The sequence below is a fragment of the Centruroides sculpturatus genome, unplaced genomic scaffold (genome assembly GCF_000671375.1).
Source record: "Centruroides sculpturatus isolate CEXI.00-Female unplaced genomic scaffold, Cexi_2.0 scaffold79, whole genome shotgun sequence".
Lineage (NCBI taxonomy): Eukaryota > Metazoa > Arthropoda > Arachnida > Scorpiones > Buthidae > Centruroides > Centruroides sculpturatus.
This window is the reverse complement of record NW_019384415.1, coordinates 697,039-711,130: the sequence shown is the minus strand read 5'-3', so window position 1 is coordinate 711,130 and position 14,092 is coordinate 697,039. Positions and strand designations below refer to the sequence as shown.

The 14,092-nt window shown below is 27.5% G+C and overlaps 1 protein-coding gene across 1 annotated transcript in view; it reads left to right on the top strand.

Annotated features, from left to right (window-relative positions):
- The first annotated feature begins 927 nt into the window (after window positions 1-927).
- Window positions 928-14,092, top strand: part of LOC111619158 (paired box protein Pax-6-like) — a 33,643-nt gene continuing 20,478 nt past the window's right edge. The window contains exons 1-2 of the mRNA XM_023360836.1: window positions 928-1,086; window positions 11,973-12,319. Coding sequence (XP_023216604.1) covers window positions 975-1,086; window positions 11,973-12,319 — 459 coding nt within the window. The 5' untranslated portion in view covers window positions 928-974. The remainder of the gene's footprint in view (window positions 1,087-11,972; window positions 12,320-14,092) is intronic.

Sequence of the window (14,092 nt, the reverse complement as noted above, 5' to 3'; positions counted from 1 at the left end):
TTTGATACGTAATTTCATTCGCTGTTTAATGAAAATTTCGGCATACTTATCGAAATTACCGTAGTTAAGTGAGATAAATATGATAAAAAATTAAATAAAATTAATTATTTTTCATTATATTATTATATTGGAAAAAATATTAGAGTTTATTCCAAACGAGAATCGAACTCGAATAATTCTAGTTAATGCTTAATTAAGATCAGCGAAAATTATAATATTTAACGCAATATTTATAACAAAATATATTAATTTAATTAAAATTATTCGAATAAAATAAGTATATTAAAACAATAAGCCGTTAAGAGAGAAAATAAAAATATAATTTCATATCTACTTCCATTAATTTCAGGATAAATACAAACTTTGAAATTCAATAATTAAGTCAAAAATTAATGTATATTAAGATTAAAATTACACAAAATTAATACAAATGAAGTGACAAATGAAAGAAATATTGTCTAAAGCCACGTGTTAGACTTTAATAGACAGAATTTGACGCCGTTTTCTGATTATCTCAACTATTAAAAATATATAAAAAATTAATTTAATTTCGAAAGTATAATTAATCTATAATTAAAGAATAGTTTTAAAACAAGGCCAATATTAATTAGAATATAGATAAAACATCGTTTGATTGACGTAACAGCATTCAAAGCCAACACTTTATACATTAATATAAAGGGAGAGAAACAATAATTGATAAGAGAAATAACCAATAGGTAATAATATATTATCTAAAAAGTTTATTTACAAACACGTTTAAGGATTTACAAAGCGCAATCAAGCAAGCCAAAGCATTGAAGTGTGGTACAGAGAAGAAGAAGAAGAAAGAAGAAAAGAAAAAAAAATGTCTTGATTTCCTAGAACCGCCCATAATGTGGCGCGCTGACGCCCTATTGGTTATTAGATAGTCCAATAGAAAAGCTTCCGGCAGCAACACCACCGACAATTTCTGCAGGCGAATCAGGCAACGAATGGTCGGACTGTTCCAACAAACTCTATCACCCATTCTGAGATTGCCGAATATCTTGTCATCGGTGCAGCGAACGAGTTGGAAGGAGATATCTGCCCACATGTATGGTACCGGTAAATTTTCGCCTTGCATGCATATTTTTAAAAATAACTTTTTTTAAGAGTTGGTGTTGTTTCCTTTCTTTCTTAAACGGGAATAGAAATTAGTCCGATCGATCTCACTTACTACCGACACTATTTGGGGGAGTGAGTTTTATGACGTCACTGCACCTCTAATCCTTTTCCCGCCCCTCTTAACTGTAGGAGGGCTCGAATCAACCGGATTTCTTTTAATTAATTTTTCAGATATTTTTAAATATTTTAAAAAGTTACTCAATTTTATTTATTTATTTATTTATTATTAAAATATTTTCATATTTTAATTCTTAAATAATATATATTTAGGTATTTATATAAAACAAAGTGTATATAAACATTAAAACAAAACTTTTTTCGTTTATAAAATATATAATTTATAAGTTTACAATTTAGAAATTATTAATAATTAACAATTTAATTGATTTTTTAACTTAAAATTATCAATATTAATGTTCAAAACTGTAATTTTATGTAGAAAAAATTAAAGTTGAATCTGTTTTTATCTTATGGAAGGTAGGTCTTCTATTTTGTATTTAAAAAATAATAAGGGCCTGCTATTTTTCTCAATGGGTTCTCAATGTAGCATATTTTAATATTAATGAGATGTCGCGCACACTCAGACTACCATAATTAGGCTTTTCACATATTTAAAATGTAGATTTATTTATCGAATTATACATTTTAAGATGAGTTAATATATTTTCAAATTAAACAAATGCAAGTCCAGAATATAATTATTAAGTTTTGATTAACCAAAGATGGACTTTGACTTGTTGTGACCCTAAGCTGTAACATATAACAGGCCCTTCCCCTCCACCAAATAACGATGTAAAAAATGTGAGTCCCAAAGCTATAGACTCGTAACACAAGGCCCTAAATTGCAGCATAGGGCGTCGCGTTTTAACACATGAATTTTAATTAGAGAAGCGATAAAGATTTTTATCTTTTAGCCTGTATATGATACAAATACAAGGTTTCATTACATAATTAGTATTCTCCAAGTATATATATTTATATTTCCCCGTTTATTAATAAATTAAGATATAAATAATTTAATCACATTCGAAACTTCAGAAAAATGCAATTAAATTAGTCAGCAGAAAGAAAGTTTAAGGAAGTGTTATATAAATAACATAGGGATGACTTTACTTTGGCATATAAGTCAATTTTAAGCGTAGAATTTGCATATTCAGTAACTTATTCCTGATTAGAAACAGTTTTCAGTTACAAATTTTTTCCTGCTGTTCTATTTTTACATGAAATTGTCTGTAGAATTATTCATATATTTCCTATAAGAACATTATCCTGCATGCATATTATTTAAGCATCCTGGAATAGTAGTAAGTGATCTTAATAGTTTAAGATGTATTTAGGCATTGCAGTACTGTACATTAATAACTTACAGTTTTATGGGCTATAACTTAATTTTAACTTAATACACTGTTTTATATAATATAAACATAATTTAAAGCAATGTTTGCTTATACTTGAAGTTATCTGAATGGCTTCTGAATTAAATATTAATTTTTTTCTCTTTATCTCTCTTTCATATCTATAGTTATGCCAATATTAAATCATTTAATAATTATATAATTTTAATATAAATTCATTAAATATAATAAATACAATTAAAATTAGTTTATTTTATATGCTAAAGTACTGTAAACTGGTATAAATTTACATAATATACTGTACAGTACTTCCCCCAAACTGAAGAAATTTATGTGTTTAAGTGACTTCTTGATCCATTTTCGAGTCCTAAAACATAAAAATTCTTTATTTAATTGTAATTTTAAAGCCTCAACGTCTAATTATAAGTGTAAAAATTTGTTATTTAATTCTATTCTCGTAAATTACATTGAAACGAAAGAATTCCCTAATTAATTTGATTCGAAATAATATTTCTAGTTTTACCTACAGATCATTTCAATAAAATCATATAGAAAATTCTAATTGTCTGCTTTAATTAATTAGTAAAATGAACAAAGAGAAAATCTATCAAAAGGATGATAGTTTAAATGACAGTAATCACCATCTTGTGGTCTAGCTGGATTACTTCACCTAATGACTTGGTGATATGTTATCTCACTATGCTTTTATGAAGGTAATCTTCAGTCATTCGTTAATTACTTCGAATCTCAGATTTAAAATCATATTCCATAGAAATTCACAATATTATAATCTACAAAATCCACTTAGCTGTGAACAATATTTTAAATCTAAAAGAGATTCCTATAAGGGAATATGATAATATAAAGTTTAATTTTATTTATATAATAGCTTAATTATATATTTAACTATAAGTCTGAACGTTTCCTTAATTAGATTTCGAGCTAATTCCAAATTAAAATCGATTATTATAATAACGCAACCGAAACAAAAATTAAATTTATTATAATTCTAGGTTAAGCGCCTTTAAAATATAGTAAGAGGTTTTAATACTTTACGATGCATTCAGGTTGTGTACAAGCGATTTAAATTTATAAATATACACTTATAAATAACACGTATAAGTTTTCCTACTTCGAATAATAAAGGAACAATTGTAAAAAAATGAATAATAAATTAAATAACGCGTAAACTTTGCTTGCGCATTATACCCGGAGAGCGCATTGTTTATCTTTTATTCTTCCTTAAAACTGAAACAAAACAAAAAATAACATCCAAATAAATTGGAACATAATATTTATTGTAGATTCTAAACAATTTTTATTGCCTTAATGGGCAAGATGGTATTTGGCAAAGGGAAACGTTTCGTCAGATGGTAACAAATCGAAGATTGTTCGTGCCAAATGTGAAGCTATGCTACTGTGGAAAAGAAAAATTGCAGCCGTTAAAACACCAGCATGTATCGATTGAACGACAGGTTTTGCCGTTCTTGTTTGTTAGTAGCGTAGGTAGGAATCGAGGGGGAATAAGGAAAAAATAAAATAAAAAGAAACTATTTCTGCTGACTAAACTTTTCTTTAAATCTGCTTCAATGCAAAGACTTTGTACGTCTCGTCTAAAAGTGTTTTTAGTAATTTTTATGCGATTACAGGCTTTGTAAAGTTACTTTAGATAACGCTTCTAAATCTAAGTGAAGGGGAGTAATAGATATTTAGACATTAAAATAAATCTAGAAATATCAAATTTATGTCAAATTATAGTGCGATTCGAAAATATTTTGTATAATTAATTCAGTTTTAACGGGTTAAATTCATTTAATATTAATAATTAATCTTATTTTGTTTGCTGATTATACAGGGAAAAATGTATTAAACCTAACAAAATTGGTCAAAAACTATTTAAATTTAAAAAATATGCAATTGTTTGTATGCAAAAGCACTTAAATATTTAAAAATAAAATTAAAAAAGTAAAGTTTTTAATATAATTATTTACTTATTAATCATTATATAGGCTAAATACACTAGAATGAATCAAACAAAATTAAGTTTAAATTACTTAAAAAATGCAAACATTTTTGCAGTAAAATTCAATAAAAACAATTAATTAACTAATAAAAGAATAAACTCTTAAATAATCTCTTAAAATTAAAAAAATAAAATAAAATTCATTATTAATATAAATTATTACATTAATAACTTAAATAATTACCGTTTCATTTAATAGTAAGCTTTATATTTAAATAATTATAATTACAAAAATCATAAATTATAATTAAAGTCGAACAAAGTTGAAATAATAAAAATAATCCATTTAATCAACGTATAAATTAATTTATATACATTTTAATCTGAGAAAAACTTTAAATATTATTCATTGACAGCTTGCATAATTCTTTATACCGTTAATTGCATTTGCTGGGGTATAAAATAAAGTTTTAAAAAGAAGATTCCTTGCAGGCTGATACAGCATTTACTGTGTGCGTGTGTCTGTGTGTGTGTGTGTGTGGATACTGTTAAGGGAGAAAATATTTCTCTTGAAAACGACGACGGTAAATTTAAATTCAGTTACAACAGCAATTAAGTAAGATCAGTGGGTATAAATCAACGCTAATGTTCTTGGTTTACAAGTCACATTCGCCAACGAGGAGAGGCAGCTGTGACGCCTCCGATGCGCGCGCATTTCTTCACTGTTCACTGTCTCATTATATCCCGTCATTCTTTGCTGTCATTTATCCTTGACTTGTCACTTTCACTCATCCTGTGAGATTGTAGAGTCTACACTGTTGCTTATAAGTCGGAGCGTTTCATCTCGTAATTTGATTGATGAAAATATTTTCGCTTTTTCTCGGGATATCTCTTACGTTTTTTTTCATTTTATTATTTTTTTACTATTTTCCTTTTAAAAAATGATAAATATTTTGTAATTTAATTTAAAAAGTTTAATGGAAATTTTTTAGCTCGTTTCTTAAATAAAATGTCGACAAATTAGTCATAGAAGTCGTCTTTTCCGTTCGAGACGTATCGGGAGTTGATACGTTTCTAGAATAATTTTATAGAATTTCTCTCAAAAAATTTATTGTTTGTGTTGTATTTTGTGCAGTTTACAGATTAAATTAATTATTTTATATAAATTCAGAGCATATTATTAATTATTTTACTCTTCATATCGACTTATAAGTGTAGCAATTAAGTTTAATAATTTATGTTTATATTTATTTTCAGGAGCTTCTATATAACGAATCGAGGCTTTGATTGAACTTAATTTATTAAATTACTTTAAATTTGAGCGATTTATTGAAGAANAACCACTGTGATCTATAAGAATATCAATTAATTAATTTTTGGGGTAAATGAATGCAGTTTTATGATCGCAAAATATTATTTTGGTATGTTAACAAGGTTTTAGACTCGTAGACTATCAGTATAAATACAACAATTTATGTATTTATATATAGGCTATTTTAAAAAGAATATTTAACATTAATTGGTTAAATATTAAACTTTTAACGTACTTTAATCTCAACTAAAGCTTGTTTTTTTAGATTTTGATAATTTTACTAATTTTGAAAGCTTAAATTATGTTACTCGCCCTACTTGATTGTAGGCCTTTGGTATAGGCTATATTCTATTTTAGTGCTTCTAAAATTCTTAAATTTTGAACGAATATAGATCTATAAAATTACAATGATTAATTCTTAGATACTAAACTTGAGATTAATCTTATTTAAAGGACAACAACTAAGTTAAAGGCCTCACTCTTGTTAATTAATTACTGTTTTAGTGAGTTAGACCCACAACAAATTTAAAGTAAGCCCTTTTAGAGTACGATCTTACTTCATATCGTTTCAATAAAGTCTATTTAGAACATTCTGTCATTTAAAATAATTCAGTTATAGGTCTATATTAAGATAATTTATATAAGGCCTACAGTAATTTACACAGAAAAAAGTATGCTTTAAGGATAAGTAGGATAACTCAATTCAAAACTTCGGGGTGAAAGCTCATAATGATCAAATGGGGAATTGAAGAGAATACTTTAAAGTTTGAGGGATCTATTGTAAATTCCAATAGGCTATTGAATTTTGACGCCTTTCAACGTCACTCCCATCTGATTTGATTTTAACGATATTTTGAAAAATGATCCTATTTCGATGAAAATTTCCTAAAGAAATTTCAGATATTAACTGATTTTTGTAGATTTTCCTTGAAAATGATATTATCAAATTTTAAAATTTGCTTATTTAATTCATATAACAGCAAACGAAACCGGAGATAAGCGGAGAAAACGAATTAATAAGTTAATTACAGTTAAACGAGTTAAAAGATCCTATATTTAGAGAATTTATTTCAATTAAAACAACGTTTCTCAACCTTTAACGTGAAGAAATACGTTACGCGATCGTTAAGGGATTGCAACCCATTAGTTGATAAAAACTACATTAAAATATACCACTAACATAGTTAATTTATACGAGATTTTAAGGGCATAATTTTTTTTTAATATAAGCCTAACATATATTTATATTATCATATTCAAAAATATAAAGAATTAGACTATATATTAAATTTTCACATAACTTAAACATATTAAACGTGTTACAATATTATTGAATCGATGCGGGTTATATACGAAAAACTTCTATTTTTCTTTATTTCCTTTGCATGGTTTAAGCTTCCATTATGTATTATTAAATTTTTAGAATATCCTTTTGATTCTTTCAAATTTTGTTTAAAGATTTAATACAAGATTTTCAGAAATTTGCTCCACTTTTTTTCCCTATTCTCTACATTTCCAATGAAAGAAATGCTTAGGGAAACAATGTCCGCGAATGGTTATAAAAGAATCACGTGATATTTTCTAATTATTGATGCAAGAAGAAGAAGAAGAAGAAGAAGATGAAGATGAAAAAAGTAAATTCCAATAGTGCTAAAGCATCTGGCTTTCGCGACCAAATACTGAGGACAAAGTACAAGGAAATTAAACCACCGTTTTCCACAACTCTCCTGCCTAACTCTTTTAATTAAATAATTAATTAGGTTTTTATGTCTATACTCATCGTCGTTCGTTAATTAGGCCAGGGGCGCCAATGCGTACCAGGACTTACTATCCGATAAGCCGAAGTTATCGAGACGGAAATGAGAGACTGTCAGGATGATTCTTAATGTGCATCTCTCGCTACCTTCTTCTTCTTCTTCCTCTTCTTCTTCTTTTTTTCACCCCTCCCCTTCATTTTTTCCCCTCGCTTCTAACTCTCCTGTTTCTATTTTCTCTTTTGCTGACTGCAACATCTGGAAAATAGAAGATTCCTTAATTGTATCTTAAAATATATAAGGGCATTTTTTTTCTGTGTTAAGAAAGAACGGGTATCCTTTTATATACAGGGAATACTAAATTAAATTTAGTTGATATTTCACCCCATCTATCTATATGTTATACCAATTACATTCGCCTTCAATTGAGGAACGGTCTTCTATCCCTATAAACACATCCTCGGGAGACTCATATAATCCGATAGTTGAACACGCGGTGGTAGTAAAATATATAAGCTTGTTAGTAGGTGACAATTACATTTTGGCAATTGGCGCTGCAACATGGGGTAAGCCTCAAATTGGCTTAGGGTAACTCCTGTGGGAGGAAAGTCGCCTATACATAACGTCTACCAGATTTTGCCTGGAGAATCGTTTAGTAAAACTACCCGTGAACAATTATTTGTCTTCGAAAATATAACAGGAAAATTCCTGTTTTCTACAAAGTATTATTGTTTAATAAAATTATAATTTATTATAATTAAAATCTTGCGGAGTTTCGAGACAAGATTCTTCTTACTATTCAATTTAGTTCGGTGGTAAACAAATGAGGCATGAAACTTTAGAATTCTTTAGAATTAATTATAGATTTTAATTAAAGATGCCATTATCAAAATGCCACCAAAGACCAATTTATCTTTATATTTATATTAACCAATTTTATAAATTTCTTTATTGTAGAAAGAATAATTTAATTCTGTTAAAATTATATAAATTATTTTCGAATTTTTAAAGGATTTTTTTTTGTTTGTTAAATTTACGCTTTCTTTGCGTAGAAATTAAGCATTCTCAATGAAGAAGAAAACCTTAAAAATTCGAAAGTTTTAAAAGGTTTTTAAGATTAAATTAGCGCTTTAAGTTCGCTTCGTTTCCATAGGAATCAAGCATTCTCAACGGAAGAAAAAAAACCTTAAAAATTCGAAATTTTTTAAGATTTTTAGGATAAATTATTTTTAAGTTATAAAACAATGAAAAAAATAGAAAAATAAGAGTATAAAAATACCAATGTTTGGAAACTTGATAGAGAAAGTAAGTCTTTTACTATAGCTTGGAGTATTTTGGCTTTGCTATAACCTAAAGCCATTTCTTTTTCTTCTTCTACTTCTTCTTTTATTTTTTTATTTAGTCCCGTTCTGATGTTTTTTTCTTTAGATAAGACTGTTCTTTCTTAATGTCTAAGAACTAATAAAGATAAATGCCCAAAGCAATACGAGGCAAATAGTTAAAATCTCAAGATTAAGTCTCTCTCTAAGTGGGCTTACTATTTATATATAACAAAATTATTTTTTACTGGATTTATAAAATTACAATATTGTATTTTAATACATATTTTTGTAATGGTTCAATACATACACTTTAAAATAAGGTTTTCGACAATATTTGTTTAAATCTAGAAAAATTGGTTAGAAGGAAAGAATTTTTAAGGAGAATAGAGCTTGGAATATTTAATTCAATTAAATCTTTTTCGTTATTAATNATTAATAAAAAATGAAAATATAAATTTAAAAGCTTAAATATAAAATTATAAATCAATTTTATTAAGACTTATATTAATTCTAAGATTCTCGAAGCAATTTATAAATCGCAAAGTATCTAAATATCAGCCTCACAATACAGTTTCTCTCATACAAAAGTTTTTTTATGATGAATTTTTTAGTAATTTTATTAAATTAATCAAAATTTGTAATTAAAATTTGCACAGTTCTTACAAAAATTTAGCTATTCCTTTTATTATTAAGGAAATTATCATCAATAGGCATCAATAATTTTACTTTAAATTGATTTCACTGTTATCTTAGGACTCTCAGTTTATTTGTTGCTATTATCTAGCTGTAGGCACTATAGATCTGTATGAAGAATATAGTTTTTCTTAAATAATATATTTTTATTTTATGGCTTTATTTATTAAAATTTTCAGAATGGATATCCTGTAGGCCTAGAACGGTTTCCCAATCCGTAGTTGCAAATTGGGTAGTACTACATTGTAGCTACCTTCAATACTATATCCTTTATATTATATGCTTTATACTGTAGTTTCTAGCATATATTCCCTGTAAAACTCTGTTGTACACGTACTGTACAGGATAGATCGACTGTACTGTAGATCTAATACAGGAACTTATATTCTATACTGTATAGGCCTACACTAGTATAAAACTTTTGGTGTCTAACTTACTTGTTTGGATCTATTCTAATAACAATATAAACAGGAAAATAACTTTGTGCTAATTTGTTTCTGTTAATATCATTATAATCTACAAAGACTCGTATATTTTGGGAAATATTTACACACGAAAATAAGATAATCGGAGTTCTTGTATTGTGAAGAAGGGAAGAGTTTTGTGCTTCATCCCAAACAAAATATCAGTTGTTTAACTGAATGGAAACGAAATTAACGAGGGCAGAAAGGAAAATACAATTTTATTTGTAAATACAGATAAATAAAATATGCAATTTTAGAAAATCAATGCAAAAAGTAGTAAGCTAGAGGCATAAATTGCAGCTAACAATACAATATAGGGAAGGAGAAAACCGTACTATTATGCATATTTTAAGTGTTTTTATAAATTATTTCATAATTTAATGAAAACCTCTAAAGATAATATACTTCATTTTAAAACGTAAATGGTTCTTGGAAAACCATCATTACGCGGGTCGTAAATCTGATTGTGATTCTAATAGGCTCGGTGTTATAAATTGAGAATTCCTGTATTGATAACCCCAAAAGGGACATTTTTTTCAATCATTCTAGAAAATTTATAAACAGGAATTTACTCTAAAAACTGAATTCTAGAAAAATTGATTACAGCATTTATAGGATAACAATACAGTAGAAGTATTTCCCAAATAATACTCCACAAGTTATCTTCATGTAACTTTAAATAATTTAAATTAATTAAATTTAATTAAATTTCTACAAAATTGAATAATAATTTTTAACAGTAATTCGATAAAATATTTATTTTTTAAAATTAAAATTATATATAAAATAAAGTTTTAAAAAGAAGATTCCTTGCAGGCTGATACAGCATTTACTGTGTGCGTGTGTGTGTGTGTCTGTGTGTGTGTGTGTGTGTGGATACTGTTAAGGGAGAAAATATTTCTCTTGAAAACGACGACGGTAAATTTAAATTCAGTTACAACAGCAATTAAGTAAGATCAGTGGGTATAAATCAACGCTAATGTTCTTGGTTTACAAGTCACATTCGCCAACGAGGAGAGGCAGCTGTGACGCCTCCGATGCGCGCGCATTTCTTCACTGTTCACTGTCTCATTATATCCCGTCATTCTTTGCTGTCATTTATCCTTGACTTGTCACTTTCACTCATCCTGTGAGATTGTAGAGTCTACACTGTTGCTTATAAGTCGGAGCGTTTCATCTCGTAATTTGATTGATGAAAATATTTTCGCTTTTTCTCGGGATATCTCTTACGTTTTTTTTCATTTTATTATTTTTTTACTATTTTCCTTTTAAAAAATGATAAATATTTTGTAATTTAATTTAAAAAGTTTAATGGAAATTTTTTAGCTCGTTTCTTAAATAAAATGTCGACAAATTAGTCATAGAAGTCGTCTTTTCCGTTCGAGACGTATCGGGAGTTGATACGTTTCTAGAATAATTTTATAGAATTTCTCTCAAAAAATTTATTGTTTGTGTTGTATTTTGTGCAGTTTACAGATTAAATTAATTATTTTATATAAATTCAGAGCATATTATTAATTATTTTACTCTTCATATCGACTTATAAGTGTAGCAATTAAGTTTAATAATTTATGTTTATATTTATTTTCAGGAGCTTCTATATAACGAATCGAGGCTTTGATTGAACTTAATTTATTAAATTACTTTAAATTTGAGCGATTTATTGAAGAAAGTGTGGNACTGTACAGTACTTAACGACTTAATAACGTTTAGCTAAACGTATTTAAACTTCTAATAAATTAATAATTAAAAATAAAATTTTCATAAATTAATTATTCAACAGTTGCCAATTAATTAGTATAATTGATGTAATTATCTGAAAGTATAAAAAAAAATAATATACATTTTTTCTAAATAATATTTTCTTCGAGATACTCAAGAACTTAATTCATCTTATCTTCGTTTAATGTTAAATGGGATTAAATTACAGTTTTATTTTTGTTTTCTTTTTCCCCCCTGACAGGCCACAGTGGCATCAATCAATTGGGTGGTGTGTATGTCAACGGCAGACCTTTGCCGGATTCGACTCGCCAAAAAATCGTCGAATTAGCTCACAGTGGTGCCAGGCCTTGCGACATTTCACGTATCCTTCAAGTGTCCAACGGGTGTGTTTCCAAGATCCTCGGGAGATATTACGAAACAGGTTCCATCAGACCACGGGCCATTGGAGGAAGCAAACCACGCGTGGCCACACCCGATGTGGTCACCAAAATAGCCCAATTCAAAAGAGAATGCCCTTCGATCTTTGCTTGGGAGATACGAGATCGGTTGCTGTCTGAAGGAGTATGCACAAATGATAATGTACCCAGCGTGAGTATTCAATTGTAGTATATATATATTCTCCTATATTACATGGCTCTTCACTCTAATGTACTCTACATTTGTAATCGTTTATTACTTACTTTACAAGTAAGTGAATTACTCTAAAGTGTTTCAATGTAACCTATCTTTATAGGCCTGCTGTTCTGTTTAAACAAGGACTTAAATACAACTTTTTACACTTATCTTAAAGCGATTTAAATGTGTTTCGTGACTACAATAAACTTACGGGCCCGTACAGTAATATATTGTTAAATATAGGTATGAGACATAAGTGGTCTTTATAAACAAATAGCTTGACTTTAATGTAAATTAACCACTTTGCAATCTATAAGAATATCAATTAATTAATTTTTGGGGTAAATGAATGCAGTTTTATGATCGCAAAATATTATTTTGGTATGTTAACAAGGTTTTAGACTCGTAGACTATCAGTATAAATACAACAATTTATGTGTTTATATATAGGCTATTTTAAAAAGAATATTTAACATTAATTGGTTAAATATTAAGCTTTTAACGTACTTTAATCTCAACTAAAGCTTGTTTTTTTAGATTTTGATAATTTTACTAATTTTGAAAGCTTAAATTATGTTACTCGCCCTACTTGATTGTAGGCCTTTGGTATAGGCTATATTCTATTTTAGTGCTTCTAAAATTCTTAAATTTTGAACGAATATAGATCTATAAAATTACAATGATTAATTCTTAGATACTAAACTTGAGATTAATCTTATTTAAAGGACAACAACTAAGTTAAAGGCCTCACTCTTGTTAATTAATTACTGTTTTAGTGAGTTAGACCCACAACAAATTTAAAGTAAGCCCTTTTAGAGTACGATCTTACTTCATATCGTTTCAATAAAGTCTATTTAGAACATTCTGTCATTTAAAATAATTCAGTTATAGGTCTATATTAAGATAATTTATATAAGGCCTACAGTAATTTACACAGAAAAAAGTATGCTTTAAGGATAAGTAGGATAACTCAATTCAAAACTTCGGGGTGAAAGCTCATAATGATCAAATGGGGAATTGAAGAGAATACTTTAAAGTTTGAGGGATCTATTGTAAATTCCAATAGGCTATTGAATTTTGACGCCTTTCAACGTCACTCCCATCTGATTTGATTTTAACGATATTTTGAAAAATGATCCGATTTCGATGAAAATTTCCTAAAGAAATTTCAGATATTAACTGATTTTTGTAGATTTTCCTTGAAAATGATATTATCAAATTTTAAAATTTGCTTATTTAATTCATATAACAGCAAACGAAACCGGAGATAAGCGGAGAAAACGAATTAATAAGTTAATTACAGTTAAACGAGTTAAAAGATCCTATATTTAGAGAATTTATTTCAATTAAAACAACGTTTCTCAACCTTTAACGTGAAGAAATACGTTACGCGATCGTTAAGGGATTGCAACCCATTAGTTGATAAAAACTACATTAAAATATACCACTAACATAGTTAATTTATACGAGATTTTAAGGGCATAAATTTTTTTTAATATAAGCCTAACATATATTTATATTATCATATTCAAAAATATAAAGAATTAGACTATATATTAAATTTTCACATAACTTAAACATATTAAACGTGTTACAATATTATTGAATCGATGCGGGTTATATACGAAAAACTTCTATTTTTCTTTCTTTCCTTTGCATGGTTTAAGCTTCCATTATGTATTATTAAATTTTTAGAATATCCTTTTGATTCTTTCAAATTTTGTTTAAAGATTTAATACAAGATTT